At 31.3% G+C, this 27,729-nt stretch overlaps 1 protein-coding gene across 1 annotated transcript in view; it reads right to left on the bottom strand.

The window, feature by feature from the left end:
- LOC132733356 (integrin alpha-3-like) overlaps positions 1-10,267 on the bottom strand; it is a 57,213-nt gene extending 46,946 nt beyond the window's left edge. The window contains exons 1-2 of the mRNA XM_060720001.1: positions 9,199-10,267; positions 2,802-2,935 (exon numbers count right to left, since the gene is read on the bottom strand). Coding sequence (XP_060575984.1) covers positions 2,802-2,935; positions 9,199-9,422 — 358 coding nt within the window. The 5' untranslated portion in view covers positions 9,423-10,267. The remainder of the gene's footprint in view (positions 1-2,801; positions 2,936-9,198) is intronic.
- Between the last annotated feature and the right edge of the window lie 17,462 nt (positions 10,268-27,729).

Here is a 27,729-nt window from a genome sequence, read left to right on the forward strand (position 1 = left end):
ATTCTTATTGTCATTAAATTAAGGCCCATTACGCCCCTGAAATCAACAACACAGCCGCCTGGCAGCCTAAAGAAAACTACGAATAGTTCGAAGATGAAAACCATCGGAAATCAAATTAAAATTATACTTGATAAATGCGGACTTTCGTATAATTGGCAAAACCAATTAAGCATGCTAATTGACTACAATTTTATTAAACGACGCATATTAGATATTTATGATCAAAGTTGGTATTGTTCCATCAATAATTCTAGACTTCTTGATACATAACGTTCTATAAAATATAAATTTGAAAGTGATTGTATTACGGACGAAAGATTTCGAGTTGCTCTTACAAAATTTCGCACATCATCTCACGACCTGTTTATTGAAAAGGAAAGATGTACAAATGTACCTGGACTGGAAAGAATATGCAATAATTGTTCTTCGAGACAAATTGAAAACGATTTTCACTTTTTGTTGACATGTTCACAATATGCTGACTTTCGCAAAAAGTATGTAAGATGCTTCTATTATAGATGGCCTACATTGCAAAAATTTACTAATTTATTATTGTCTGAATCTAAAATAAGAGTAAGAGATCTTTCTTAATATTTATATTATGCAAATTTGGTTAGAAAATAGTTTTACAGAACCTCAAACAAGTCATAATGTTTTACATTGTATTTTTGTGCTCCTTGAAAAATCCATGTCTTCTGTCTATAGATATTTGTATGTGCTATAAACATATATTGTATGTTTAACGCAATAAAATTATTTGAGTTGAGTTGAATTAGTAGCACTTGCATCGACCATTACACGCCTTTTTCAATAAAGTGGTCTTTTTATAAGATTCTTTTCATTCTGACGCTTCACAATTTGTGAAGCCTAGCAGCCTGGCTCTCTAAAGAAAACTAAGGATAATACTAATATAAAACCGTAGAAAATAACTCATAAATGGATTACCAGGCAGAGCACACAGGAAAACTCGATATTTCCACAATAGTATGTGAATTTCAAGGAAGGGTAATAGTTGTTTGATATTTGTTTTATTTCACAACCTGATTCAACTTATATCCTTCAAGATAATTTCAAAATATATTAAATTTTCCGTTTTATTTTGAATTTATGATTATATTGGTTGCACATATTGTAATGTAAACCGGAAATTTTCAAGGAAAGAATTTTAACCGGTCTAGTAGAGGTGTTGACGCAGTTTTAGGAAATGATGGACAAATGATGGACACCAAACGTCATTTCACAAATGAAAATTGATTAAAGAAATCATTGATTGATATTATTCTTTGGAGACAAATTATAATCCTGCAGGGGTTAGTATCTCGAAGCTATCGTTATATTTGCGTTTACGAACATGCTAACGATTGACGGAGGGTTGGTTAACGAGAGACTAGCGCGGGTATCTCGAAAGCAGTAGTTAAGCAATCGTTCGTTGCTTACTCGTTAGTTATTAACGATTGCGTTGTGTTATCATTTGAATACATGTACCGCGGAAATTGTGTACTGCTCTTGTTTATAACGAAGGTGAATATAAGGTTACGATCATGCTAAACCGGAACACAATCACACGACACGTGCAGGATCCGCCGGTCTGTCGTCTTACAATATAGACTTGTTTCGCGATGAAAATCCCGATTGCCTTGATAATATCAATTGTGATAGTGGTAAACCTACGACAACGGTTCCTTTAAAAAAAAAGAGAACAGTCATTGGAACTGCCCCTGTTGAAAGTTCCATTGAAACAGGCGATTATATACTTATAAATGAAATATTGAGAAATATTGATAAATAAAATGCGTATTTTCATTTTCCGTATTTTCACTGTAAAAATTTATTTTTCACTGCAGTGAAACATATTTTCCGTATTTTCACTGGTGTCTTGCCAGACTACTTTCTTTTAAATTCTGCCAGTACATAAAATTTAAGGGAAAGTCTTTCAAATTTTATCGCAAAAAAGAGAAAAATGTATATAATAAACAGAAAATTCAAGTTTTTTTCTATAAATACATGATTTATTTTCATCTTGTGGCATGAAAATTACCATATTTAACTCGTGGCTACCGCCACTCATGAAATATTTATTTTCATACCACTCAATGAAAATAAATCATGTATCTATAGAAAAAACTTTAATATCCTCTATATATTAAATATGTAAAGTCGATTTTCATTGGATAATCATGACGTTTATATTATTAGTTATAAAAATTTTTGACAGGTAATATCGCCCTATATAAACGACTGTTTGGAAATATAACCCGATCTGCTAGGCGATGTTTATATTGCCTACAACCATTTAACATGTCAGGAATATTTATAACGAATTTATAAAATCGCGAACTTCCCTTTTTTGAGAAAAACAAAGTGAGATTTCTTAGAAAATTGCCAGAAACAGTGTAAATAAAACTATAAAAATGTCACGATTTTCCAATGAAAAGTGACGTGACAAACGTGCAGTATTATAAAATCTTTTATAATACTGCACGTTTGTTACTGCAAGTTTATAAACGGCTATTTGTAAATATAACCCGGGCCGTTAGGCGAGGGTTATATTGCAAACAGCCGTTTATATACGGCCATATAACCTGTCAAAAATCTTTATAACGAATTTATGTCTAACTTAGATGGAACAATCTAACTTCAATACTGCTTGACAAAATTAGTAGCTACCTTATAACCAGATAATGTTACTGACGGGATTGAAAATGTCATCGGTGCCATCTTAATGAGAACAAATAATTAGAAGTAGATCATTTTATCTAATCGAAATCTAATACGTGAGGCTCTGTAAAGCTAGCACTTACCACACAAGTTTGAAGGATCTTCGAGGTCAAGGGAAATGCAGGTGATATTCTCACTTGTCGGTGTCATACACCGAGTCACCTGACCATGACCGATGATTTTGTTGTATGTTAAATATGGCGCTCCTACCAAAAGTCTGAAGAAAAACATAACAGAATAGTACATTTTTTTTTCTCTCAGATCAATACATGGACAAAATGAGATTACGAAATAAATGCAAAATTTTGACACCTGGTGTAAACAAGGCCATATGTTTAGTCAAAACTAAGTTTAGTATTTTACTCAAATTAGATATTTATTCAGAAACTTATACAATTATATGGGAAGGAAGATTACAAAATGTCTGAAAATAGATCATGTGTGGTCGTTGTCAAACGATAGGTCTTTTCACATGACAACACGTTGGATGCAAGAAAGCAAAAATGTTTTTTTTATAAACAGGTACATTGTATAACACTCATTATATGACACTTTTAATACATGCACTAATACATACATGTTTTTTATTTTGTTTAGATCTGTCTTTTACCGGCTTAGAAATTTAATATTTAAATATCATTCTTTACTAGGACACACGATTTAGTAGATCTTTTTGACTTCCTGTTTAATTTGCAGGGAAGAGCTGAATATTAGAAGGATTTCCATTGGTCATTACAGAATTGTAAACTGAAATCCGGGATTCTTATTGGCCATTCTAAAATTAGTATAATAATCTAAAAGATATAGAGTCACGTGATCATGGCGGAAAAACTTCTTTGTTTTCGCTCTGTTGAAAAATTTGAAATAATATAGCTTATCCTTTTTTTTTGGAGGATAGTTTTATGTTGGATATAGAGGATATTGAATGAGTGTAAGTTTAATACTGAATTTATTGCACGAGTTGGATAAAATGATATTATGCGAGCCTCTTATGCATATTATTTTATTCAACGAGTGTAATAAATTCAGTAATGATATTACACGAATTTAATATTCTATTTATCACATACCCAAAATAAAGACAGTTTAAAGTGAAATAAGAGTCATTTTTCATTGACGCGCCTATAGTATAACGCTTACATTTAGCGCGTCTTTACATTATGTTTGTATAACGCTAATGACGTCACGTCAAAATATATGCACGGCCGTGCAATACCATATTTACGGAGTCGCAAAATCGGCACGGTTGTGTGATAAATGTTTTTATCCTGTCACTTGTATCAATTTCGACCCGATAACAAGGTGCCGTATATTTTTACTGATCTACGGCACTTGATCACGTGGTATGCATGTTTGCCGGACTACTTTTCAAGAAAAAATATTAAAACTGTCGTTAAATCTTCTTTGTGTAGAATAACGAATTTTGGAAACGTTGATATAACTTTGTTTGTTTATTTTATTTCACTCTATAATTTTTCAAGCGAAATAAAAATTATTAAAAGTGAAATAAATGTAAAACTTAACTCGTTTGCGACATTAAAATAGCGTACTTGATTTGATTGTTTTGCACGTGCTGTTTGGCGCTACATTGTGACGTCACGTAAACACTACTTTAAACGTCTGTACAGCGTTAACGACTGAATAAAAGATATTGGTGTTCGAATTCATTTTCTTAGTTAGACCATTTTCTTTCATTCTAGATAGTTTTCACAACAAAATTCGACAAAAAAATTGTTTTTATTTATCACATTTTTCAAACAATATGGCGCCCTCAATGTGAAAATACACAGGGAGATAATAAGAACGGCGAGTGCATTGTTGTAGAATAATGCACGCTTCGGGCCTTCTTTGTTTATTTAGAAACATTTCCGATAGTGTGATTAAAGGTAGTTTGCCTAATAAAATTCTTTAAAAAAAAACGGTGACAGGATAAATAGAATAATAAATTGGTGCCGTGGACGGAGAAAGTTTATCTGGCTCTGCTCCGGAATTTATTGGGTTCGCCTTCGGCTCACCCAATAAATTCCTCCGCCTCGCCAGATAAACTTTCTCCATCCACGGCACCAACCTATTATTCTCTATATATTGGATTGTTAACCATGAAGATAAGTAGCGCCAACACGACGCACGCACAAAAGCGTTCCAAATCAGCCACCATAGTGAGAAGACACTTTTAAATAACCGTTACTTTCTACGTGGATTTAGCACAGTTGAAATATACGGTGTCCTTCTTGGGACCGTTAAAGGCATGCACGATGTTTTCTAAAAAGTTTGTCCGCCTTTCTGTATTTTTATAGATAAAGTAGCAAGAATTTACATTCTCACAAGATACTTTTTGCGCCATTCAACATTGAATTTGTCCTATGCTTAACTTAAATCCTCGTGCGAACCGAAATATAAATTTCTTTGCCATGATTAAACTTAATTTTCGCATGTTTAATTCGGGAACTGTAACTTATTTACAGTACCGGTGACTATAGAGAAAATCTTCGAAAGAGAATGTTCAATCTCGCTTCTTATCTATTAAGAAGAGCCGGTGCGCTGCTTGATAGTAAAACAAGAGCCTTAATAATGTAGGATTTCAATAAGGACGATAGTTCCGTCAAAATTCACAATTACATTAGCTCTCCCAATGTTTTGAATAGTTGAGCTAAAACAAGAGATTTAGTCAATCTTAACAGGTGATATTTTAACTGCCTCAAACCGGACACTATAGTTACCGTTGGAAAGTAGTGCGCATCTCATGAGAAAATCCAGTTTATCGAGAAATTGGATGGCCTTTTCCAGGAACAAAGTAACTGTGGATTTTAGCATTGACAAAACTAACAGTTGTTCGTTGGAAGATGGTACAATACTTAGTGTTTTTTGTATATAGTCTGACATTCTATAAAAAAACAACATTAACGTGACATTTACTGTACCCATCGCCCGACACACAAAAATCAACTGCCATAAACGGCTGAACATGGCGTTAAGGTAAGCATGTGAATAAGGGAACTTACTAAATTTGGGGTCCAAAACGTAATCCATATAACATTGACGCAAAACAAGTTAGAGAGGATTTCAATGTTGACTGACATTAACAATGTTAGTAAATTTGACATTCTGGTAATTGATTGCAGCTATTTTAAAATTGTTTATCATGAATGAAAGTGAATTATGTCCGATTGACTAAGTGCACGAAAGTTCCGTGCGAATACAATTTACCTACACCTTTCACTGCCTGAAAAGTATTTATGCATTTTCCTCCGGTTTGTAAATAATAAATATACATGTACAGACCTCGCCCAGATGGACAACAATAAATAAATATAAATAAGATTATTCACCATTAGGTTAATCATCATGATGCGGTGCAAGTCTAGCGCTAATGTATACGGTGCCACAATTTTCGGTGCGGACCCATGATACGGTACCAAGAACTCGGTCAGTTGTCACACTTTTATGACTTTTTTAAGAAATTAAACAGCTTAAATTTGTGTGCAATATTCTGTAATGCTTACAGTTAAATCAAATAAATATTTTGATTGACAACATAATTTTCTCATTTTAAAAGTTTTCTAAATGATCATTTTCCCCAAGGCAGCTCTAGCTGTTTTTATTAAAAAAAAAAGAAATCGTACAAGTATTTGATAAAAACTAAGTGAAGACATTAGCTTCAATGATCCTAATATTCCGTAGATACACTTTTATGAATACATTTACTTCAAAAATGTGACTTTCGGGTCGTTTTCCATCATGCTTGTTGTGTTTCAGTGTTTGTTTTGTCTACGTTGCTGCACGTAGGATTTTAAATTATCGACGGTACGCGGAAAAATGATGCGTATATCCTTGACACCGTGATCTATAAACTCAATATAAATCACGTGATCATGTAATCTTGTGCTATTGATATACTGTAACCTATGTTTGAGGTGCTGTCAAAATACCGAAAGTCACGCTTATTTATCTGAATACAAATTTTTGCACGTATATTTGAAAATATTTTAATTTGTTCTATGTTTTAAATATTTTAATTATGATTTTCACAGATCTTATGTAAATATCGGATCAAATCCAATACCGCACTTTTACGGTGTTCAATGATAAAAGTAGTTAAATAAATTTTTGATCTACTTATAACGTACATCTAAATAATGACTAAATATAAGGTAGGATATATGACATTATTATTATGGTTCATAGAAGTCACCACATGTCTGCGAGTCAAAAAGTCTTTATTACAATATTAAGAAACATGCTTGACATGATGAAAACTTTATACATTTTTATACCATGTTGATAGTACTGTAAACGCTATATAAATAGCATGTTTGCATTACTGTGTAGGTATGATATGATTTTTATGCTGTACAATGGCGATATAAGTAAATGAAGACATGACCATGTTATATATGTTGATGCATTTATATTCATATGTCGTTCATGACACTTTGTAGTATGTACGAATCCCTTACTGTCAACAATTTTCTAACATTATTATTTTTTTTCTTTTTTCAGTATCCTTATAAAAATGGAATCTTATCATTTGCACATGAAGCTTTTTGTATTGATATTATTAGAAACTAGTTTGAGAGACTATTATCTTTTTTTTTCGGAATCAACTTTAAGATTTTGAAAACAACATGCGTAACTAATACCTTTTTCTGATCGTATAAGTAAATTTATTTCACTTTTTCACATATATCATGATAATGGTACAATATACCATTATATAACTATGTTTATGTCGTGCTCTTCTTGTTATAGGACATCATATGACATGTTAATGCTAATTCATATATGGCATTTGTTTGTTTGTTTGTTCCATTTTACGCCTTTTCCCAACAGAATTTCAGTCATATAGGCGGGTTGTTTCCTAACCATTGTTCCTGGAGAGTTACACCAGTACTAGACTACCTTCCTCCGCGCTAAACTACCAAAGCATCTCCCGGGGATCGAACCAACGCCAGAGAGGTAATTGGATTAGAAGTAATCGACTCTAACCCCACGACCACGGAGGCGGTCATGTATGGCATTTGAATGAGCTGGAGTTATATATATATAATGGAATTATGTGGTATGTTAGGCACTTATATGGTATTGTTTAACACATAGTAATGGCTTTGTATAACATGTATACCATTATTATGGAATTGCATAGCATGTGGTATGGTAATGGGTTTGATTTGCATTTATAACATCCTGTTGCATTACACGAATGCCTTGCAGATGTATGATTTATTAACATAAAAACGGCCTGATGATGGATTTGTGTGTATTTAATGACTTGTATATGTCACTGTGAAATATGTATAACATCATAATGTTAATGTACAAAGTGAAGACATTGTTGATGGTACCGTAAATGTTATATTAATGGCATGTTTATATTAGTGTGTATGTATGATATGATATTGATATTGTACAATTATCTTCTATACATGCCGATGGTTTTATGTTATATCACATGATGACGATTTAAGTAAAGAAGACATGACCATGTTTAATATGCAGATGCATTTATATTTATATGTCGTTCAAAACACTTTGTAGTATGTACGAACCCCTTCCTGTCAACAATTTTCTAATATTATTACTTTATTCTTTTTTCAATATCCTTATAAAAATGATCTTTTGCACATTAGATCACGACCTTCTTATGGAATCAATCAGTTGCACGTGAAGTTTTTTGTATTGATATTATTATAAACAAGTTTGAGAGACTATAATCTATTTTCTATCTCTTTGTTCGGAAGTAATTGTTGGATTTAGAAAAAAAAACATGCGTGAATGTGTAACTCATACCTTTTTCTGATCGTTTAAGCAAATCTATTTAACCATTTCATGATAATGGTGCAATATACCGTTATATGACATGCTTATGACTTGTACATCTTGTTAAAAGGCATCATATGGCATGTTAATGGTACTTCATATATGTTATCTAAATCAGAGGTATTGAGTTACTCGAGCTGTATGTTGAAAGTATTACAAATTCGAAAATGGAATTATGTGGTATGTTAGGCACTTATATGGTATTTTTAACACATAACAGTGATGGCTTTGTATAACATGTATACCATTATTATGGTATTGCGTAGCATGTGGTATGGTAATGGTTTTGATTTGCATTTATAACATGCTGATGTATTACATGAGTGCCTTGCAAATATAATTTAGTAACATAAAAATGGCATAATGATGGTTTATATTATTGTGTATGTATGATATGATATTGATATTGCACAATTATCTTCTACTTGCCGATGTTTTATGTTATATCACATGATGACGATATGAGTAAATGTAGACATGACCACGTTTAATATGTTGATGTTTTTATATTTATCTGTCGTTCATGACAATATATTAGACAGGAGATTTACTATAACCGACATGAATAATGTATTCCAGGTTCTGATTTGTGTGTGATATGATAAACAAAAAGCAAACGTTATGAATAAATGTTAATATCTTAAATAAGATGACAGTACTTACTCTTTATCAAGAAAACGTTTATCTCCAGTGGTCCATCCAGGTTTACGAACTATTGCAACGGTGTATCCAAATTGTGAATTCCTTTCACCTTGAGCTTTTCCGACTTTTTTCGGATTAGTTTCAATGTTATAACTCAAAACAACCCCAACTTGTACAGCAAAGAGCACAAGACAACCGTACTTAAGCACAGTAAGCATATTATCATAACATATGTTACGAGCCATTTTAAACTCAAATATGTCAGGTTTTTTTCTTATTCCAGAACAACTTTTTATTTATTATTTCTTAGTTTATATAAATGTTCTGTCCATCATAATTTTTTGGAATGAAACTTAAACAGTTTCATTAAAACAAATATATCATAATAAGGATTATCAAAAATATTCAGTGTTTAATTGTAATAAAATCCATATATTTCGTGTTGTATCTGTTTAGCACCGTTTTTTTTTTAATCAGAAATCTACTTAGCAGTTGCTTAACGCATTTATAATAGCACTACATAGTTATATTAGTAAATTATTACTTCAAGTGGATATTATGTTTCAATCTTCGTACGTTCAACATCTTATTTCCGTTTTTGCATATTAAAATTATAATATTAACCAAGTTCCACTATTCATTATATCGTTATTTCCGATCCGCTTATATTTTCATATTGAGTCATGTCATTGTCTCAAATCGACGAGTCAACTGCGTTATGTGGCCCTTCACCGAAACAGTATTAAAGTGTAGCACTACATGAACCTGAACGTTTTTTCTCATATTTACATAATAAACAAATAAAAGAAAAAAAAAAAGATTTAAAAAAAACTATCTAGTTAATCTGTTTTTACTGAGGCTATTTTTTTTCACAACAAATTTACTTTACCGTTTTTGGATGTAACTTAAAACACGCGATATACATGTATATTAATATATAATACCACCCTAAGCACCCGAGGAGAAGGAAGGAGGAAACATATTTTTCTCTGGCTGTCACATCATATATAGACCGTAATTATTCAAGTATGTTAAAATATATGGTAATTCATTGCGCATGTACAATTATGTTCATGTGTTACATGAAATAGTAATAATAAAAGCACAACTCGTTATCACCACACATTATTTCCTAATGCATATTGCAGAGTTATAATGGATCTGACATTTACACAAACGTCAAAAGTGAAACTGCAAATTAATACTGTGAGACATACGTTTACACTGTAAGTACGCGGTATCTGTACCAGGTGACATTTTGTGATCTGCGTGGGGTAAAACAAACGTCAGTCCAGGCTTTTTAATATACTTATTAGGCACTTTGAAGTAGATTGAAGTCAGATATACTTAATGAGTGAAATTAATTGTACGGTGCGCGGGTCATTTTTTTTTCAATTTTGCTATCTTTTGTAGGTTGTTTATATTATTTCTTATTGTTAGTTACTGATTTAATTCCGTTTCAATAATGTTAATTTATGTTTATAATATAAATACTTTTCATATGAACTAATAATAATATTTTCATATAAACTGATAATGATATCATGTGATCAACATATCGTCTATGCGGTATTTTGGCCAACATTCTTATTTAAATTTTACTATCCATTATAATTTTTTTATGTAAATTTGCTGTTGATATCAATGATAAATCTATTTCAAATTGTCAATTCTTGTTCATATTATAGACGCTATTCGTGTCAAACACATGTTTAATAATGTAAGATGTTTAAAAACTTAAGAAAGAGGCGTTGAATAATTATGCAGTTATTTGTCGTAAAGGTAGCAAAAATGTAAACATAGTATCTTGACTTCCATGCAAAATACTAATTCAATTAAACTATGTATTTGTGAGCATTTTGAGGTTGCAAAGACATATATGGCACTGTTTTACAGCAGTTGATAGGAGATGCATCCCGATGATACTATCGCGTGAACGAGTGATGCACAGACGCTGCAATAGTCATATATCGACGTTCCAGATTCACAAGCATAGGACAACCTCGGGTGCCCCTCTGTGCATTATTTAAGGCAAAGTGGACACCTGAGTACACCCATCAACGTTCCGTAAGTTAACTTGAATGAAAGAATTCAAAGCCTCTGTCAGGAACTTTCTGGCAGCGACGAGAAGCATGTAGTTTGAAGTCAAATATTAGTCAGAAAAAACTACATGCGTGGTTCGATCAAGGGGACGGGGTAAGGGGATGGGGGGCTGTGGGTCATAACCCTCTGGCATTTGGGTAATATGTATTAGACTATACATAAATGAAATTCCGTTTTTACTTAAAAATATGAAAAAAATGACTCCAACCCCCATCATGAAATATGCCTAACTCTATAGAATATGCGTTAATTCTTGTCGAAATTTTATAACCGCCTTCTGATAAAAGTCCTGGTTTCCTGTCTCTACTTTTTTAAAAGGATATCGGACTGCTTCGTAAAATCGAACTACACTTAATGTGTGCAGGGCGTTTGGATTGTAGATATTGTTCATGATCTTAGGGTATGCGGATTTTATTTGATACATGACCACGATCAGCGACTGCATATTTTGCTATCCGGAACTTATTTTGAAAGTTTGCTACAATGATAAATGGTTTTATTCAGATTAAATTTAAACTAGCCTACTAAAATACTTTGCATGATACGTTTTTAAAATTTCGTAATCGTCTGACCTTCAATCCTCTCCCATATTTCTCAATCGTTTTATCAATTGTTTCAAGCATCTAGTTTTTAAAATATAATCCGAAACGGCTATGCATATATAATAAGTTTACTTAAACACACGCGTTATATTGTATGTTAAAATTTGAATCTTATTAGACAAGTATGACATTTATATTTTATAAATTCATGGTCAATTCATAACACAATTAGCATGATGCAGTTAACATACTCATTAATGTGATAAACTTAAAATGCACGTTATATAGTGAATTAAACATACGCACCAACATGATGATAAATAAAACAAACAAGTTAACATGACTCATTAATCATACACATTTTCATGATGTATTTATCATACTGGTTATAAGAAAATATACACATCGACATGTTTAAAATATTAATTTTCCTCATGTCTTTTTTTAACTAGATCAATGTTTTAAATACACATTTTAAAAACTTAGCGCATAAGTAGGTTTACAAGAAAAATAAATCATTACTAAACTGAACCTTGTAGTATTTCGTTTCTCTTTTCAAAAGATTTATACACACACATTCCTAGTTTATTTATATTTGTATCATTTTCATTGGTTTACAATTCAATAAATTTTACCAAATTTGGATGTTTCCAGTATTTCTTATGAATAAATTGTTTTTTTAATTCAGCATACATCAAATATTCTAATAAAAATAGTATTCATCATCTTAAAGATTACACGTTAAACACTTTCTTTCATAAACAGGAGTTCTTGTAGGACTGGACCAACGTCCAGCCTCTATTTGTAGCCTATGAGAGGAAACTCGTAATCTTACCATAGCCTGACACACATTGTTTACATTAAAAGATTTAGATATGATTGAAACTCAAAATTCGCTATTGTCCTATAAAATAAAGTCCTACTAGAATTATATAATCTTTCATGCCAGTTTTGAACAAAATTGTCATTTAAACGTTGTTTTAAAATTACTAAAAACATATCAATATGCCTTCACTCTGCTGTAACCAAACATCATAAAATCCTAAAGAACATAAAAGTTGTTTTAATTTCGAACACCAGTTTACTACATTTGGGTTATTCTATAATCACTTTTCAATAACTTATAAACTCTACTAACATATTTGTTTCCATAACTACACTATATTTTCATCCAGAATTTTATTTTACAATATTGAAAAGATGTCTACAATGAAAAGATATTCTACAAAGTTCTCCATAAATAAAATCATTTTGTGTAGTTTTTTTAACTCCTGGAATCTTTTTACAAAATTGTGTGTAACCGTTCTATTGTTTGACTAACAGTAAAACCCATTATCTCACTACATAGTTTAATATAGTTGTAATTAATGTATCAAACAGATTAAGCTTATGCCTTGGTTTAATATACATAAATTTATATAAATATTTATTGAGTTTAAAAATAGGTTTCTGTGCTTGTGCAGCTAACATTGTTGTGCTTTTGTAACGGATCCACCACAAGTAAAGACAATACCAAGATGTGTAAATGTATAAACAATTTCAATCAAATTACCACCATAATCAAATTGAAGGTCACTTGGAATTCTACCACCTCTTTTGAAAATCATAACTTTTGTTTTAGATACGTTGACTTTTAACTTCCATGTATTGCAATAATTATACCTGAGACATAGATAGTGTTGTAGTTCTTCTGCTGAGTTTGCAAACAATACGATATCGTCAGCATATAATAACAAGAAAACTTTAAACATATATTTACATCTATTCCTGCAACACCACTTCTAAGTCGTTTAAGAACATAGAAAAAAGAAAAGGTGACAAACATTCACCTTGTCTTACCCTAAGTATACATGTAAATTCATTATTTAAATTATTCAAATACTTAACTTTTGATTTTACACATTTGTACATAGATTGAATAACATTTTGTCTTACCCCTAGTATACATGTCAATTCATTATTTAAATTATTCAAATACTTAAGATTTGATTTTACACATTTGTACATAGATTGAATGACATCTAAAAATTTCCCTCTTAACCCTTACTTAATAAGCTTGTACCAAAGATTGTCCCTCACAACGTCATCAAATGCTTTACTGTAGTCAATAAATAGACAAAAAGCTGTTTTCCTTGATTTATATAATGCGATATTAAAGGAATAGGAATGGATGGATTGATGTCTGTCTAATATAAATATTCATCATTAAAAAAGAGGTACCATGACAGTTTTTTTGTTGACATCAACCCTTTAAGTGAGAAATTCGTATTTTAAGACACTATTTTTTACTTGAGAAATAAGTTCATAGGCGCCGCCATTTTGGCGTTCTGTCATTCTCGCGAGACAGACGAGACCGAGATTGTGACGTGTTATACCCACTTCCGGTAAAGGTGTACACGCTGGTACAACTGAAATATATCTTGACGAAGAACTTAATTAATCTTATCTACTACCGTAAATTTAATCCAATAAAACAAAAAACATAAATCTACTTAATATTCAAAATGATTATTGGTAACTGAAAAATGTGTTGCTATTGTATGAAATGCTGTAATTTACAGTATAACTTGACTACTCTAAGGTCATTCAGTTCACTGATGAAGCGTAAAAAAATATGTCTATTTCGTCATTAGAATATTTGACAACTGAAGGGTGATTAACCAATCAGGGCAACAGTGTGCATGATCAAAAGTTCTGTCGGCACAAAGGCAATACAAGGAGCAATAAAAATCGTTAGTACACAGTGTGACAGGAACATTTGGTGCAAATTAGAAACAATTAAAATGGATAATACACAGTATTAGTCATAAGTAGTAAGAACCAGCAATTGTGTGAATAAATTATGCAAATGAGATTTTTGAGCAGCCAATAAAAATGTTTTGCATGCAGTTAATATTAGGCTACGATTACGATGTAAATAAATACCACGAAGCACCATACGTTGACAGACATGTAAACAATTTACTTTTCGAAAGAGTTGCTTATATTTTTGAAATGTGTACATCACTACTAACATATGTTAATTCACACCTTTTCATTTGAAAGTCTGAATCAAACTGCAAACATTTAATTACATGTACTATTTAGAACACGTTTTAGTAGGATTTTAATAATAATGATAATTATCGCCGTTCAATAATTAACAGCCAATTATTCGTTGGTGCGTTTGTTTATTTAATTGCATTATTTGATTGGTAAACTTTGTTAAATAATAACATGTGTATTTATTAATTACATTAAGATGAGACTTTAATGAACAGAGCATTGTTTGGAGTAACGGGCATCACTGGCCTGAAGTGGTGCGACCGGTAGACGTTGATTTTTTATTTGTTTCTTTATTTTTTTATTTATTTTTTTTTATTTTTTTTATATTGTTACGTATTTTGAACAATAAAAAAATCGCCTCTACACCTCCTGTGAAAATTAAACTGTCTGGTCAATACTTTATTAATATGTAAATGTTTCGCTACGATTCAGCTAGATTTATCATAAATCTAAAGATGTGGGGAAATGACATCACGCGCACCTGTTTTTATACGGCCAATACACAAACATGGCCGCGCCTACTGATTTGTAGAAATCGGCGATTTAGCGATTTAAATTTCGTTATCATTCGTTTAATATTATTTCGTTATCATTCGTTTAATATTATTATTTGGCGACAGAAAATTTGCAGATTTATTATTTATAGTATTCGTTTTCTGAAATCAAGTTTTTATTCTAACCTTGTTTTTCCCTTTAAACAATTTAAAACAAAAACATTATTTTTAGTACTCATAATTAATCTAAATCAAGTCTAAGCTTCAATGTAGACATTATATTTTTCAGCCCAATTTTTTTAACCTTGCATTAATAACACTTGAAAATAACTTACCAAGACTACTTAACAATGTAATACCTCTATAATTTTCTACTTCATTAACACTACCTTTTATCTGTAACGGAACGACATATCCTTCTGACCATCTATCAGGAAAATATTCAGTTTCAAATATCTTATTGAATAAAACACATAATATAGGTACAAAACATCTTTTCCTGTTATAAAAAAATCTTAAAGTAGCAAATCTGGTCCTGCAGATCGATTACGTTGTAATTGTTTAATTGCTTGTGTTATCTCATATTCTGCAATTATTACATTTAGCTCATGAAACATGAGTGTTTCAGTGTTGTTATATTTATATTTAAACTCAGTGTTTTTCTGGTCCTTCGGGATCATTGATGCCAGCACTATTAAGTGTTGAGATGTGAGTACCGCTCAAGCCGGTGCTAGGGCGTGAGGGATGTTGCACTTATTCAGTATCTCTTATGTACAGACTCAATCAAACCAAGTCTGTAATTCTCTTGTAATTTTGTTGTGATTAATGCTTCCGGGGGATCACTTTGTTTCCAGATTTTTTAAATTCTTTATCTCTTTATCTACTATTAAATTCTAAAATTTCATTTATCGGTTTAAGCCCCGCAGACTCTTTTATCATGTTCCAGTATAAACGAGCATTCTTCAATCTATTGTTTTCAAAATTTGACGTTTTCTGCTTATATTTCATATTCAAATCTACATGTACGTAATATCTTTTCATATTCTGATCTACATTTAACCATACTGATTCTATTTTCGTCACAAGAGTTATTACGATAACAATTTTAAAGTCGTAAAAATGCATATCTTTTTTTTGGCACATTCATTGTTATAACAAGGGCAATCAGTGTTAACGCTATGCTCACTATTTAAAGTATTTACAACTTAAATATTTTTCTTAATCATATCTTATGTACACAATAATAACTCCAGTTACACGGTTTTGTTTTACATGTACTTTGTGAAATGTTCATTTGACCAAATACTCGTAAAAGGTATGATGTTGGTAGATAAAGATAGTACGGTCATGCCGCTGACATTGGTGTCAATAACATTTCTCCGGACTACCTAAATTACTTTGCTGTCCACTGAAGCATAAATATTAAACCTGATTCACTTAACCTTTTCCCTGATATAGACGTGTTTTGACGGCTTTTTGATCCACTCTTTTTTGAGGCCTCAAACAGTAAAAAACATGCCATATTTAGGCCCCAAACACTGTTTTTCATTTGAAAATGTTGTTAAAAACAGTGAGCACTTTTTCGGCGCCGCCCCTCATGCAAATATTACATCAGGGGTTGCCAGAAGGGGGGTGTGCCCCCTTCTGTTTGGGGGGTATGAAGGGGGGCGGTAGTCCCCTTCATCGCCAAGAAAATTTTGGACATGTGACAGGCTAAAAAAAAGCCTCAGGTCGATCTTAGGGTAGCTAGAAACGACACTGAAAAGCCTTTTACTCTAGCTCAATTCATTGAGAAGTAGCAGCACTTTGAAATCCGTTTTGATGGAAAAAAACAATGCAAAATTGTGATTTTTGGCAATTTTGAGACGTCTCCCCGTTGTCATGGTATCAGGAAATTTACGATTGAGCATGCTGTTACAGAGGCTATGGTCTAGTCAACATTTGCGCCAAGTTTCATCAGTATTGAAGCATTGTTCATAGTTTCATAGCAGTTTGAACTTGTTACAGGAGGCTTTTCAATGAAAACTGCCATTTTTCGCAATGTGCTCATTGGGTAAAAGGTGAAGGTCGGTGAATCTTTGTCTTCAGCAAATGATACTAAGTTGCAAAGAAAGGGAAAACATATGTAACAGTTCCATTTTGAGCATATTCCTTAAAGTTTACATGTTTTTGTGGCTGACATAGAAGAGTAGGGATTTGTCGAATAGAATAACACTAAGGGCACAACGTTTGTTTAAATATACATAAACGTACAATGAAGACAAAATATGGTAAGGTAAAATTACATAGATGTCAGAGAGTAGAATACAGGGTTCGTAGATGCTGGGTCTGAAATGTTTAAACCAGCCAATATTAATGTTAACACTTTGATCCTTCAAAGTATTTCATTGATAATGTGGTTTATATTGCTCATTCTTAAGTAGATTCAAGTGCTTCATTAATTATGAATGTATTATCAACACTTTTCTTTTAATATTAAGGTGAATTCCATTGTCAGCAAATTATCCCCGACCACTGAGATTTACTTGAGGAATGATAGTTTACTGTAAGACAATTACAACAAAACGACTGCATGAGTTAAAGTTAACATAAGTGTTGGTTTACATTTGATTCCATGCTTCATTAGATTCTTCCGGCACAATATTCCGGAACAGTCGTATGATTTCTACTTTCTTTCCAAAGCGCTTCTTCCGTTCGAAAAATTTGCACTGAAAACATATTACTGTAAATGAAAATACATATATTATATTTATTTATATATAGTAATTTACGAAAATTTGAGAAAAAATTACAAATTATCTACGAAATTATAATAATAATATGTGGTTTTATTCTGCGGGATAAATTTTACAGCACTTAAGTCGAAATTGGATATTGTTTCATAAACTGGTGTTATGCAGACTTAGACAGTATAGCGATAATGTGTAGCTATAGATAGAAGAAAATGAAATAATTATTATAACATAAAAATGTAAGAAATACCTTCGTTTGAGTTGCCATCAACATTTAATAACGATTGAATATAGTTTTAATACCGACATAAATAAATGAGAAACACACCTTTAATAGTATTATGACCAGTAAAAACAAGAGGACAAAACCACCGATTGCACTTAAAATGATTATCAACAAATTTACGTTTTCTGGTACAATAGCATGTCGTAGAAAAATGTAGCCCATTTCTGAAAAAAATGTAAAGATATAAATTTGGTAGAAAAAAAAACCCCAAACAACTTTATATGCTTTACACTTATATTTTGGTAAAACTATCAACAATCCACGGTTGTATATGCACAGTTTGTACATATTATATAATCACTTATCAAAGTAGTTTTTTATTGCAATACATACATAAATAACGTTAACACAAATACACACAAATGTATTGTTAATTAGAGCGTTTAGATTAGAAATTGCCTCTATTAAAATTTTTCAAAGGTTTTGATATGCGTAGCACAAACAGACTCGCGAAGAAATAGTAAGAATAAAGAAAAGTGTTTTCTTGGTATAATAAAACCTGTTTAGATGTGCATAGTTAATCTTTGCTGTATATTTGCAATCAATGAAAAAATATGGCACATACTATTTGAAAAGCGGAATATTACAACAATTATCATTTAAGTTGACAATCCATGTTAAGAATGTTTTACCCGAGCAAAGACAGGTTGAGTCAGATTTCACCCCGTATCAAATATTAGGGGTCACTGACCTTGAATACTCTCAATTTTATGAAGTGCAAATGGCAGATGAAGGGAGATAACGGAAATAGCTGCTTTACAGATATTGTTGCATTTACTTCCATGTACTTAAAGTTAGGTAATATAAGTGTTTTATTATGCAAAGTGAATTGAATATAATTTATAATGTTTTTTAGAGAAAACTTTTCAGATCGGCGGGAATTGTGGTCTCCGCTTAATAAATAACTCATAATTGTCAGTTTTTAAAGCCTAATTAGGACACTGTTACTCATAATTATGAGTTTAGATAGTCTAGTGATGAGAAATACAATTCTAATCAGGACTTAAAGATTTAAGCATTGAAATTGATTTTTTAACATAAAAAAATGCTATAACCTCATATTTTTATTCGAACAGCAATCCGGATTAAAAACGACTATAAGTAGATGTTATGTATTGAATGCATTTAAAATAAAAATCAGAACGAAACATCAGTTGTTTTTTAACACAATTCCTTATATTTAACCTACGAGACTGTTCTGTCGTGAGCTATGCAGTAATAAATTTATACAATTAAATTGTTAAAAAGGATTTTCCGTTCTTCGTCCAGACATCAGATACCAAGTCTTCTCATTAAAACTCTTTGGTTCAGTAAAGTTATGTCTGCATTAATAAATATCCCTGTACCTTTGAGGTGTCTCCGCTTTTTGAGAATATTCCGCTTTGCATATCTAGTAAAATCGTATACATATACATGCATAGTGCGTTAACTGGAATGCAGGTATTAGTTTTTACGATCTCCAGATCATGCGCGTTGATTCATTTTTTCTTGGGTTTACTTATTGTGACAACAGAGAAAGGGTAAGTGACAGAAATATCATATTCAGATGCGTGTTCATTGGTCTTTTTTTCCGTTATACATTTTTCTATTTTTACTATAAAATGAAATAATATTAATGAACTTTTTGACTGACAACCAAGTGTTTTATCATCAAAATATTCATACAAATAAATTTCTAATTTAAGTTTTAAAATGATTTCACGAAAAGGAATAAACCCTACGAGAAGCGTAAATTTCAATCTCATTGCATTCATGGTACATCTAACATCTACAGCCGACTTGCCGTCGTGTTTTTACATTATCGTAGGCTTAATATGTTACTCATTGCCAATCCGTCAAATATTTTATCATATATTTCTGTCGTCAAGGAGATAGCAAACACAAAATTTTGTCTTAAAGTTTAAATTACAAACATCTTGAAGCATAGCAAATTCATTGCAGAGTACTGAAATTGCAGACAGTTCTCAATATAATATTAAGTCAGTTAATTGCTTCAATCATGGCACAAAATCGTGGTGTTTTCCTAAAAATCATCATGCAACTTTAGAAAGTTTAGTCTATTTAAATACTATTCAAAGTGGAGGTAATGCATTAGGAGGGATATATATTGAATATCAAATTACATTTAAAATTGATCGTTTGTTTACAACTTTAGATTTCACTTAGCTGAACGAAATTTTGACAAATCGACCATGCTTTTTTGAAAATGCAAACCACTTAAATCAAACAAATGAGTGCATATTAAATATACAGGGGATATTCAAGTTTTTTTATTTAAATAATTGAGTGGTAAAAAGATTAATGATTCACGAGTGGCGGTAGCCACGATTAAAATGTGAACATTTCATACCACGAGGTAATAAACAAATCGCGTATTGCTAAAATATTTTTCTTAAATTACTAGTTTGTTAGTATTTGCAATTTCAGCATATCTCTAAAATATGATAAACAAGATCCACAAGGAAATGCGGCGTTCAATGAACGCAACCCTTCATACGACCCAGCAACAAGAACTAGTAACAAGGAGCCCAGGCGGACACCCCCCCCCAAAAAAAAAAAAAAAAAAAAACAGGGCAGGGCACAAGAAAGAGCACGGACAGGTTAATCACTAAAAAGATTATTAATTTGTAACTGATAAGGAATTCAAAGAAAACAAATAGATGATTGAATAAAAAGCCCACAAAAGGAACTTATCGCTAGTTTGTGGTATTGTTCATTTTCGATACACGTTTTGTGGGGTTCTGTCTTCTTGTCATTGGAGAAAAAATACGATTTCCGGATAAATGTCAGACAATTAGTTTTATAAAGACAAAATACGTTAAATCATTTGGGTGACGTCAATAACAGCGATTTGTTCTTTGTGTATATGAAATGTAAAATTTACGTAAAAAACTCACAATATTTTCAGGCAAACTGCTCAGATTTCGTTGCTAATTCGATTTCGACAAGTTTGAAGGGTCACCTTTACAGAAATATAAGGCTCTAAGCCCTAGCCCAAGTAGAACGTGAGATCTCCGCGTGGCATGGCCGTTTTTAATGACGGCAATTTGTTCTCTCTATATATAAAGTGTATAAAAGTTACGTAAAACACAATATTCGTAGGCAAACTGCTTCAACACCATACGTCCGATTTCTTTGCTAATTCGATTTTCAACAACTTTAAAGGGTCACCTTTACAGAAATATAAGGCTCAAGGCCCTACCGCAAGTAGAATATCCATGAGATCTCCGCGTGGCATGGTTGTTTTTATGACCGGCAATTAGTTCCTTCAGTATTTATAGTGTATAAATTTAGTTTAAAGCACAATATTCGTAGGCAAACTGCAAAACCATTCGTCTGATTTCGTTGCAGATTTGGTTTCGTACCACGTTGACGGGTCACCTTTACAGAAATATAATACTCAAGGCCCTAGCCCTAAAGCATCCGTAAGATCGCCGCATGGCATGGTCGTTTTTTCAGTATATAAAGTGTGTAAATGTACATAAAAAAATATTCGTAGGCCAACAGCTTCAACATTTTTCGTCTGATTTCGTTGCCGCGTGGCATGGTCGTTTTTTATGACTGCGACTTGTTCTTTCCTTATATAAAGTGTATATATTTATATTATAAACACAATCTTCGTAGGCCAACTGCTTCAACATTATTTCGTTCTGTATACAAAGTGTATAAATTTAAATAAATACATGATATACGTTGGCAAACTGCTTCAACATGATTGGTCTCATTTCTTTGCGGATTCGACTTTGCACAACATTGAAGGGTCACCTTCGTTCAGCACGGCATTATTGTAGTTTATACATGTTATGTTACAGTATCGTTCGTTTTGTCCTTGATCAATAACTGGGGTTCCCAGCGTACTGTATCTAATCCAAGATCTTCTGCCAAAAATTGCTCAGTAAAATATCACCAGATGCGTGTCCTTACTCTATTTTAATGTTATGATAACGTTAACACTTTATTACAGAGATCTTAAGGTATGTGGAATATCGTTTTATAAGCATATATGTTTAAAATGTTACCCAGACAAACCAGATGCTCTAGAGTTTTTTATTATAATGCTACTTTTGTTACGATTCCATTTATCCTTTGGGAATTTCGTATGCATTTAAACCTGTAAATTGACAATTTCTGTGGTTTTGTCTAGACACATTCTTTATCAATTTAAAATTGATGATTATAAATGTCAACAAAGAATGACCGGAAATTGGTAATATGTAAACGCATGCCTTGTACCAAATGTACAATTTTTATTCAATGCTTTGGAATTACAAAATATCGTGTTTAATTTGAGACCAATTTTACAAATTGATTTTCCTTTGAATTTCAAAATCCTTCAACGGGAATGTATAATACTAAATATGTAATTACGTAGAATATTGTTTTTGAAAATGTGAATCATTTGTTATCATCTTCACAAGTGTTGTATGGCAGCTGTCAAAAGTTTCTCGTTCTTTATGTTAGTTTTGTATATTTCCATTTTATTTTAGATAATTGATTCAAACAAATTCCTGAGGCTTGAATACTGCTTAAGCCATTACTAACGAACATAATAAATATAATTGAGTGTGCAATATTTTACAGTTGATTTCTTGTTTCATTGCACTCGATAAATCTTCTCTATACATAATTTCTTACATCTTTATTATCAAAATACACGCCAGATGTTTGCCAGGCATATTATTATTCCTTCACTTTTAACGGATTCATGACATTCTTTATTTTAATATTGTATCTTTATAAGATTCATTTCTATTTAACCAAAGACACTTTGAATATCATTAAATACGGTCGGTTTTTCTCTTTGTGTTATTTGTATCAAGTTTCACTTCTGTAGAAAATTGACGCTCTATGTAAGATATAATGTCATTGTTACAGTTTTAGGTAACTGCCTCCCTGTCTGTAAATCCGTTACCATACCATCTTTTACTTTGTATGCAAATTGAAACAAATAAAGTTGTTAAAGCCTTTAAATATTTCCTATGCTTTTTGTTTTAGATGTCTTTACACAGAAATGCATTTCTTTTCACGACATACAAGAATAATGGAACACTTTCGGTACAAATGTTGCCCATTCTATGCCAATTTAGGTTGGGTCCACATGGCCTATTATCGTTTTAGAAAAAGAAATCGATTTTCTGTTAATCCAATACCGGGTATGAAAGAAAATGTGTAAACATTTAATACACAAAGAAAATGAGTTCCACTTCATTATTAGACATAACATAACATATAACCATAACGATCGGCGCCTAAATATACATAAAAATCCATGAGTTTTCAGTGAGTGGAAGGAAATTATTCAAAACTATGACGACATTGTTAAGAACATTTATTTAGTAAATAGACGTGTGCATTCTCAAACAAACATTCGATTTAAAACCATTTTGCTTTAAATAAGTCTGCCAATTTACGCGGTTTCATGTAGCTATTGGGATAAAATAACCCATTACCCATGTTTCCGTATAAGGTAAAACATCTGAACAATATCAATTCTTTAAACCTAAGTGCTATAATGTCTTCAAAATTGCGTTTCATTAATTCATTTACAGTTGCAGTGTTTAACTACTTACCTTAAGAATAAAAACGAAATAATTGAAATGAAACAATTGCAAAGATTTTAATTGTTCATTTATGTTAAGGTTAATTTAAGTTGAAATAAGACATTAAGTCATTTTAATGTAAAATGATATAAAATGTGACGTGTCAATAGAAAAAGTTTGACATCTACACTGTCACAGAAAATCAGTCACTTTATATCTTGAAGTAATGTTACTCCTAAAATGAAAGTTTTTACCTTAATCGTATAGGAGAGATTTACCAGTGGCCAATATTCTAAAAATAGAATTGCTGATAAGCACTGACCATAGCAACCGTTGCTGGTCGTACATCCTCTTTGTACTACCTAGTCATTTTACATAAGAGAACTATGGTGTGTATGTCTATTAAGAAATAAATATGAGCTCTGTTTCAATTAATTAGAAGTTTTGATGCTAAAGCATCATTAGTCCCCGAGTAGAAAATGATTGTATTATCATAAATTCAAGAAAATATCAGTTAAATGGTTCATGAATAAAGAAAAGATTAACAATATATTGAGTAGCTATTTATTTACAATAAAGACATATGTGAAACAAACTTGCTTAGAAATATTGTCAAGAAACTGTTATCATTTTTTAAATCAGCAAAAAATAACGTACACTTAATTCATCGTAAACTTTATTCATCGCGAATAAAACAGGTGATTGAAAATAATTAAAGTAAAGCATCAACATTAAGCTTGCAAAGTGACTGGGAAAATATGTTTTATTATTGTAAAAACAATGCAATTCTATTGTACTTTTAAAGGTACCGACTACAAAATTATATGAACAAAATAATCTTTCTTATCTCATATCTCATTTTATTATAGAAAATAAATAAAACTGTAGGGAAAAGAAATCTTCAAACAATAATATAAAAACTGTAGGCAAAAGAAATATTCGAATAATTATAAAGACATTGTTTAGATATTTGTTATAATATGTGGCCTTAAAAAAAGATATAATTAGTTAACTACATCAAATATATAATGCCTAGCTTATAAGTATGATATAGTTTTAGAGGTGTACCAGTATTCTGAAATAAATTCACGGAGGTCATTATCATAACTACCTGATCCCAGATTTTTTTCCAACCACAGATGTGACACATGACCATTTTGAGTAATTATGTTGCCTTTTCTTTTTTATATTGGCTGCTGTAAACATGTTTAACTGGGGATTTTGTCAACTTTTTAAATAAATCAAATTTATCCCAAACATTTTCAAATATCACCTGTTGGTCAAACACCATTTTAACAGTCAATCTTTTGAAATATAAAGTCAATTCAGCTCAAATTGACTATGAAAATATGAGCATTATAAATACCACTTTGATGCTAAATACTTAAAACTGAACATGAACTAAGCATAAAGTTTTAAATTATATTTATGTTAACAACACTCAGTTTTGGGTCTTAAGCATACATATAACAATGGCTGAAATATAATACCCTTGAATCATAAAACATATTTACATTGACAGGGTGAAAATAAGGAAAATGAAAATGAAACAAAACTGAGCAATTAGCAGGCATATTTCACATAAAAATGATAATTCATAGAACACATGTAGCGAGTTGTTTCAAGATTGATATAGACACAAAAATTAAAGTACATGTAGATGTTTAGCAAAAATTAAACCCTTTATAACATCACACTTATCTTATATATAAAATATATCAATACTATTTAGAAATTAGTTTTGTATTATTTTTCTTCATTTTGAATATTACAAAAATATATGTTCAGATAATTCTGATCTTTAAAACTTTGCCCCAGGAACATCATCTTATGTTAACTTTACAGAAAATGCTATCATTGTTTCATGTTGTTTGTACGACCTTCTAAGATTGTGTGTATACGTAGTCCACACAGCAGTTATCAGTGACGTGGTGGTAAATCTCTCCTATATGACAGCTGCTGTTAGTATACTTTTAATTGAGAAAACAAACATCATTTCATCTTCATTAAGAAACATTAGGCAACAATTAAAGATCGAATAAAGATAATAAAAGCATAGGTATAACAGATTTAAAGATGTGTACACATATATGTTTCTGTCTATCATCAGAATGAGTAATTTAAATTAATATGTTAAAATCGTTTACTAGTATTTGACTCAATGATTGGTCGAATTTGAAAAGAAACAAACAAATTAACAAGCATTTGCTGACTTTTTAAACTTCAAAATTGGACACAGATTATAAAATATGTGTCAATTAGTCAATCAACTTATCTCAATGTTGAAAAACTGATTTGTCATCCATTATATCAAAAATAAGTCTTCATTTTATTACGCATTTCAATAGGTCAGTATTTATGTTCCTGATACATTACCCTCAATTTAAAGAGTTTTAAAAGCTCTAATTACTGCCAAGTGTCGAATATTGCACTGCAAATTATTCAATTGTTCATAAGCGTCCTCTTTCCCGGCCTCAATTGTTACCTTTGTGCTCAAATTGTGTCTTCGTCTCTCTTATATTTGACTGTGTTTGTAAATCTTTAGTTTCTTTCTTTTTCACAACTGAGAACGTAAGCATTTCCAGTCGGACAGATCTGGTTTATAAGAAATAGCATATTTCAAAAATTCATTTGTAGCAATACTGGTTTAAAATATCGATAAAATGAATATAAATTTCAGCTTATTAAAAGCAAATAGAATTGACAGAAAATTTGTGAAAATGCATAAAACATGGAACAAACAATTAAAGCTAAGAAGATATTTGCTAGTTTCAGTGAAATATGGAATACATTTTTGCAAATATGATAAAATTTCTTAAAATTTGTGAGTGTAATTGTAAACTGCTCAATCATGTTAAATATGTGAAAACAGAAACTCAACACAATGTTTCTTTTCGGTTTGGTGCAATTAAGTACGATTATAGCGCTTAAGTATTTTGTATGGAAGTGCTACCATTATCAGAAAGTATTTTACATTCGACGCTATTCACTATAGGTGATATACATGTACATATTACAATGTTTCTGACAACCTACAACAGCATTGTACTTGTACATTATTGATTTAAAAAAGTATTAACATATTTAAAGTTCTTCATTACAATATATGTTTGTATTTTCTGGAAGCCGTAATGACATAATGAAATCATTAAAGGAATGACATTGTATTGGATAAGTCGTCGTTCATCATAAACAATCAATATTAGATAGACAGTTATCTCAAAATGTGTTGCCCTTGCTACCAAAAAAGCTTCTACTTTTATCTAAATTTAGTTCAAAGGCAACAGTTGGCTAACAGTAACACTCATATAACCGTAGATTAAATGACAAAATTTCGTTTTCTGCTTTTAGAAATACTTTTTTATAGTATATAAACATTTAAAATAAGACGAAAGTTTCTCCATTTCAAATTTGCAGTTTACATAAGACTTTCAGCATCAAGACTTAACTTATGTGCGGTGACAAAGACACGTCATTGTGCTTTTCTCTTCCGTTTATAAATACGGAGTATTATATTGTAGCTTTGTATTTTGCTACGAACAGCGGGGGAAAATTGTTATCTCCCGATACTAAAGTAGTAAAATCCACCGCCTAAGAAATATACAACAAGATAAATTACCATTCATCATTAACCTATAAGTTCTAAGAAAAAAGACGGATGCAAAAAAAAGCAACGCTCCCAGTAGCATTAACGTCCGTTTCAAAATCCAACGTAATGCACAGCTAGGGTGGGAAGTAACGGAAAAAATAATTCAGCACTTCCATATATAGAACCATATTCGTAACTAATGTTATATTGATTTTTCTATC

This window comes from Ruditapes philippinarum, unplaced genomic scaffold, assembly GCF_026571515.1.
Source record: "Ruditapes philippinarum isolate M1 unplaced genomic scaffold, ASM2657151v2 ctg1605_1_1_1_1, whole genome shotgun sequence".
NCBI lineage: Eukaryota > Metazoa > Mollusca > Bivalvia > Venerida > Veneridae > Ruditapes > Ruditapes philippinarum.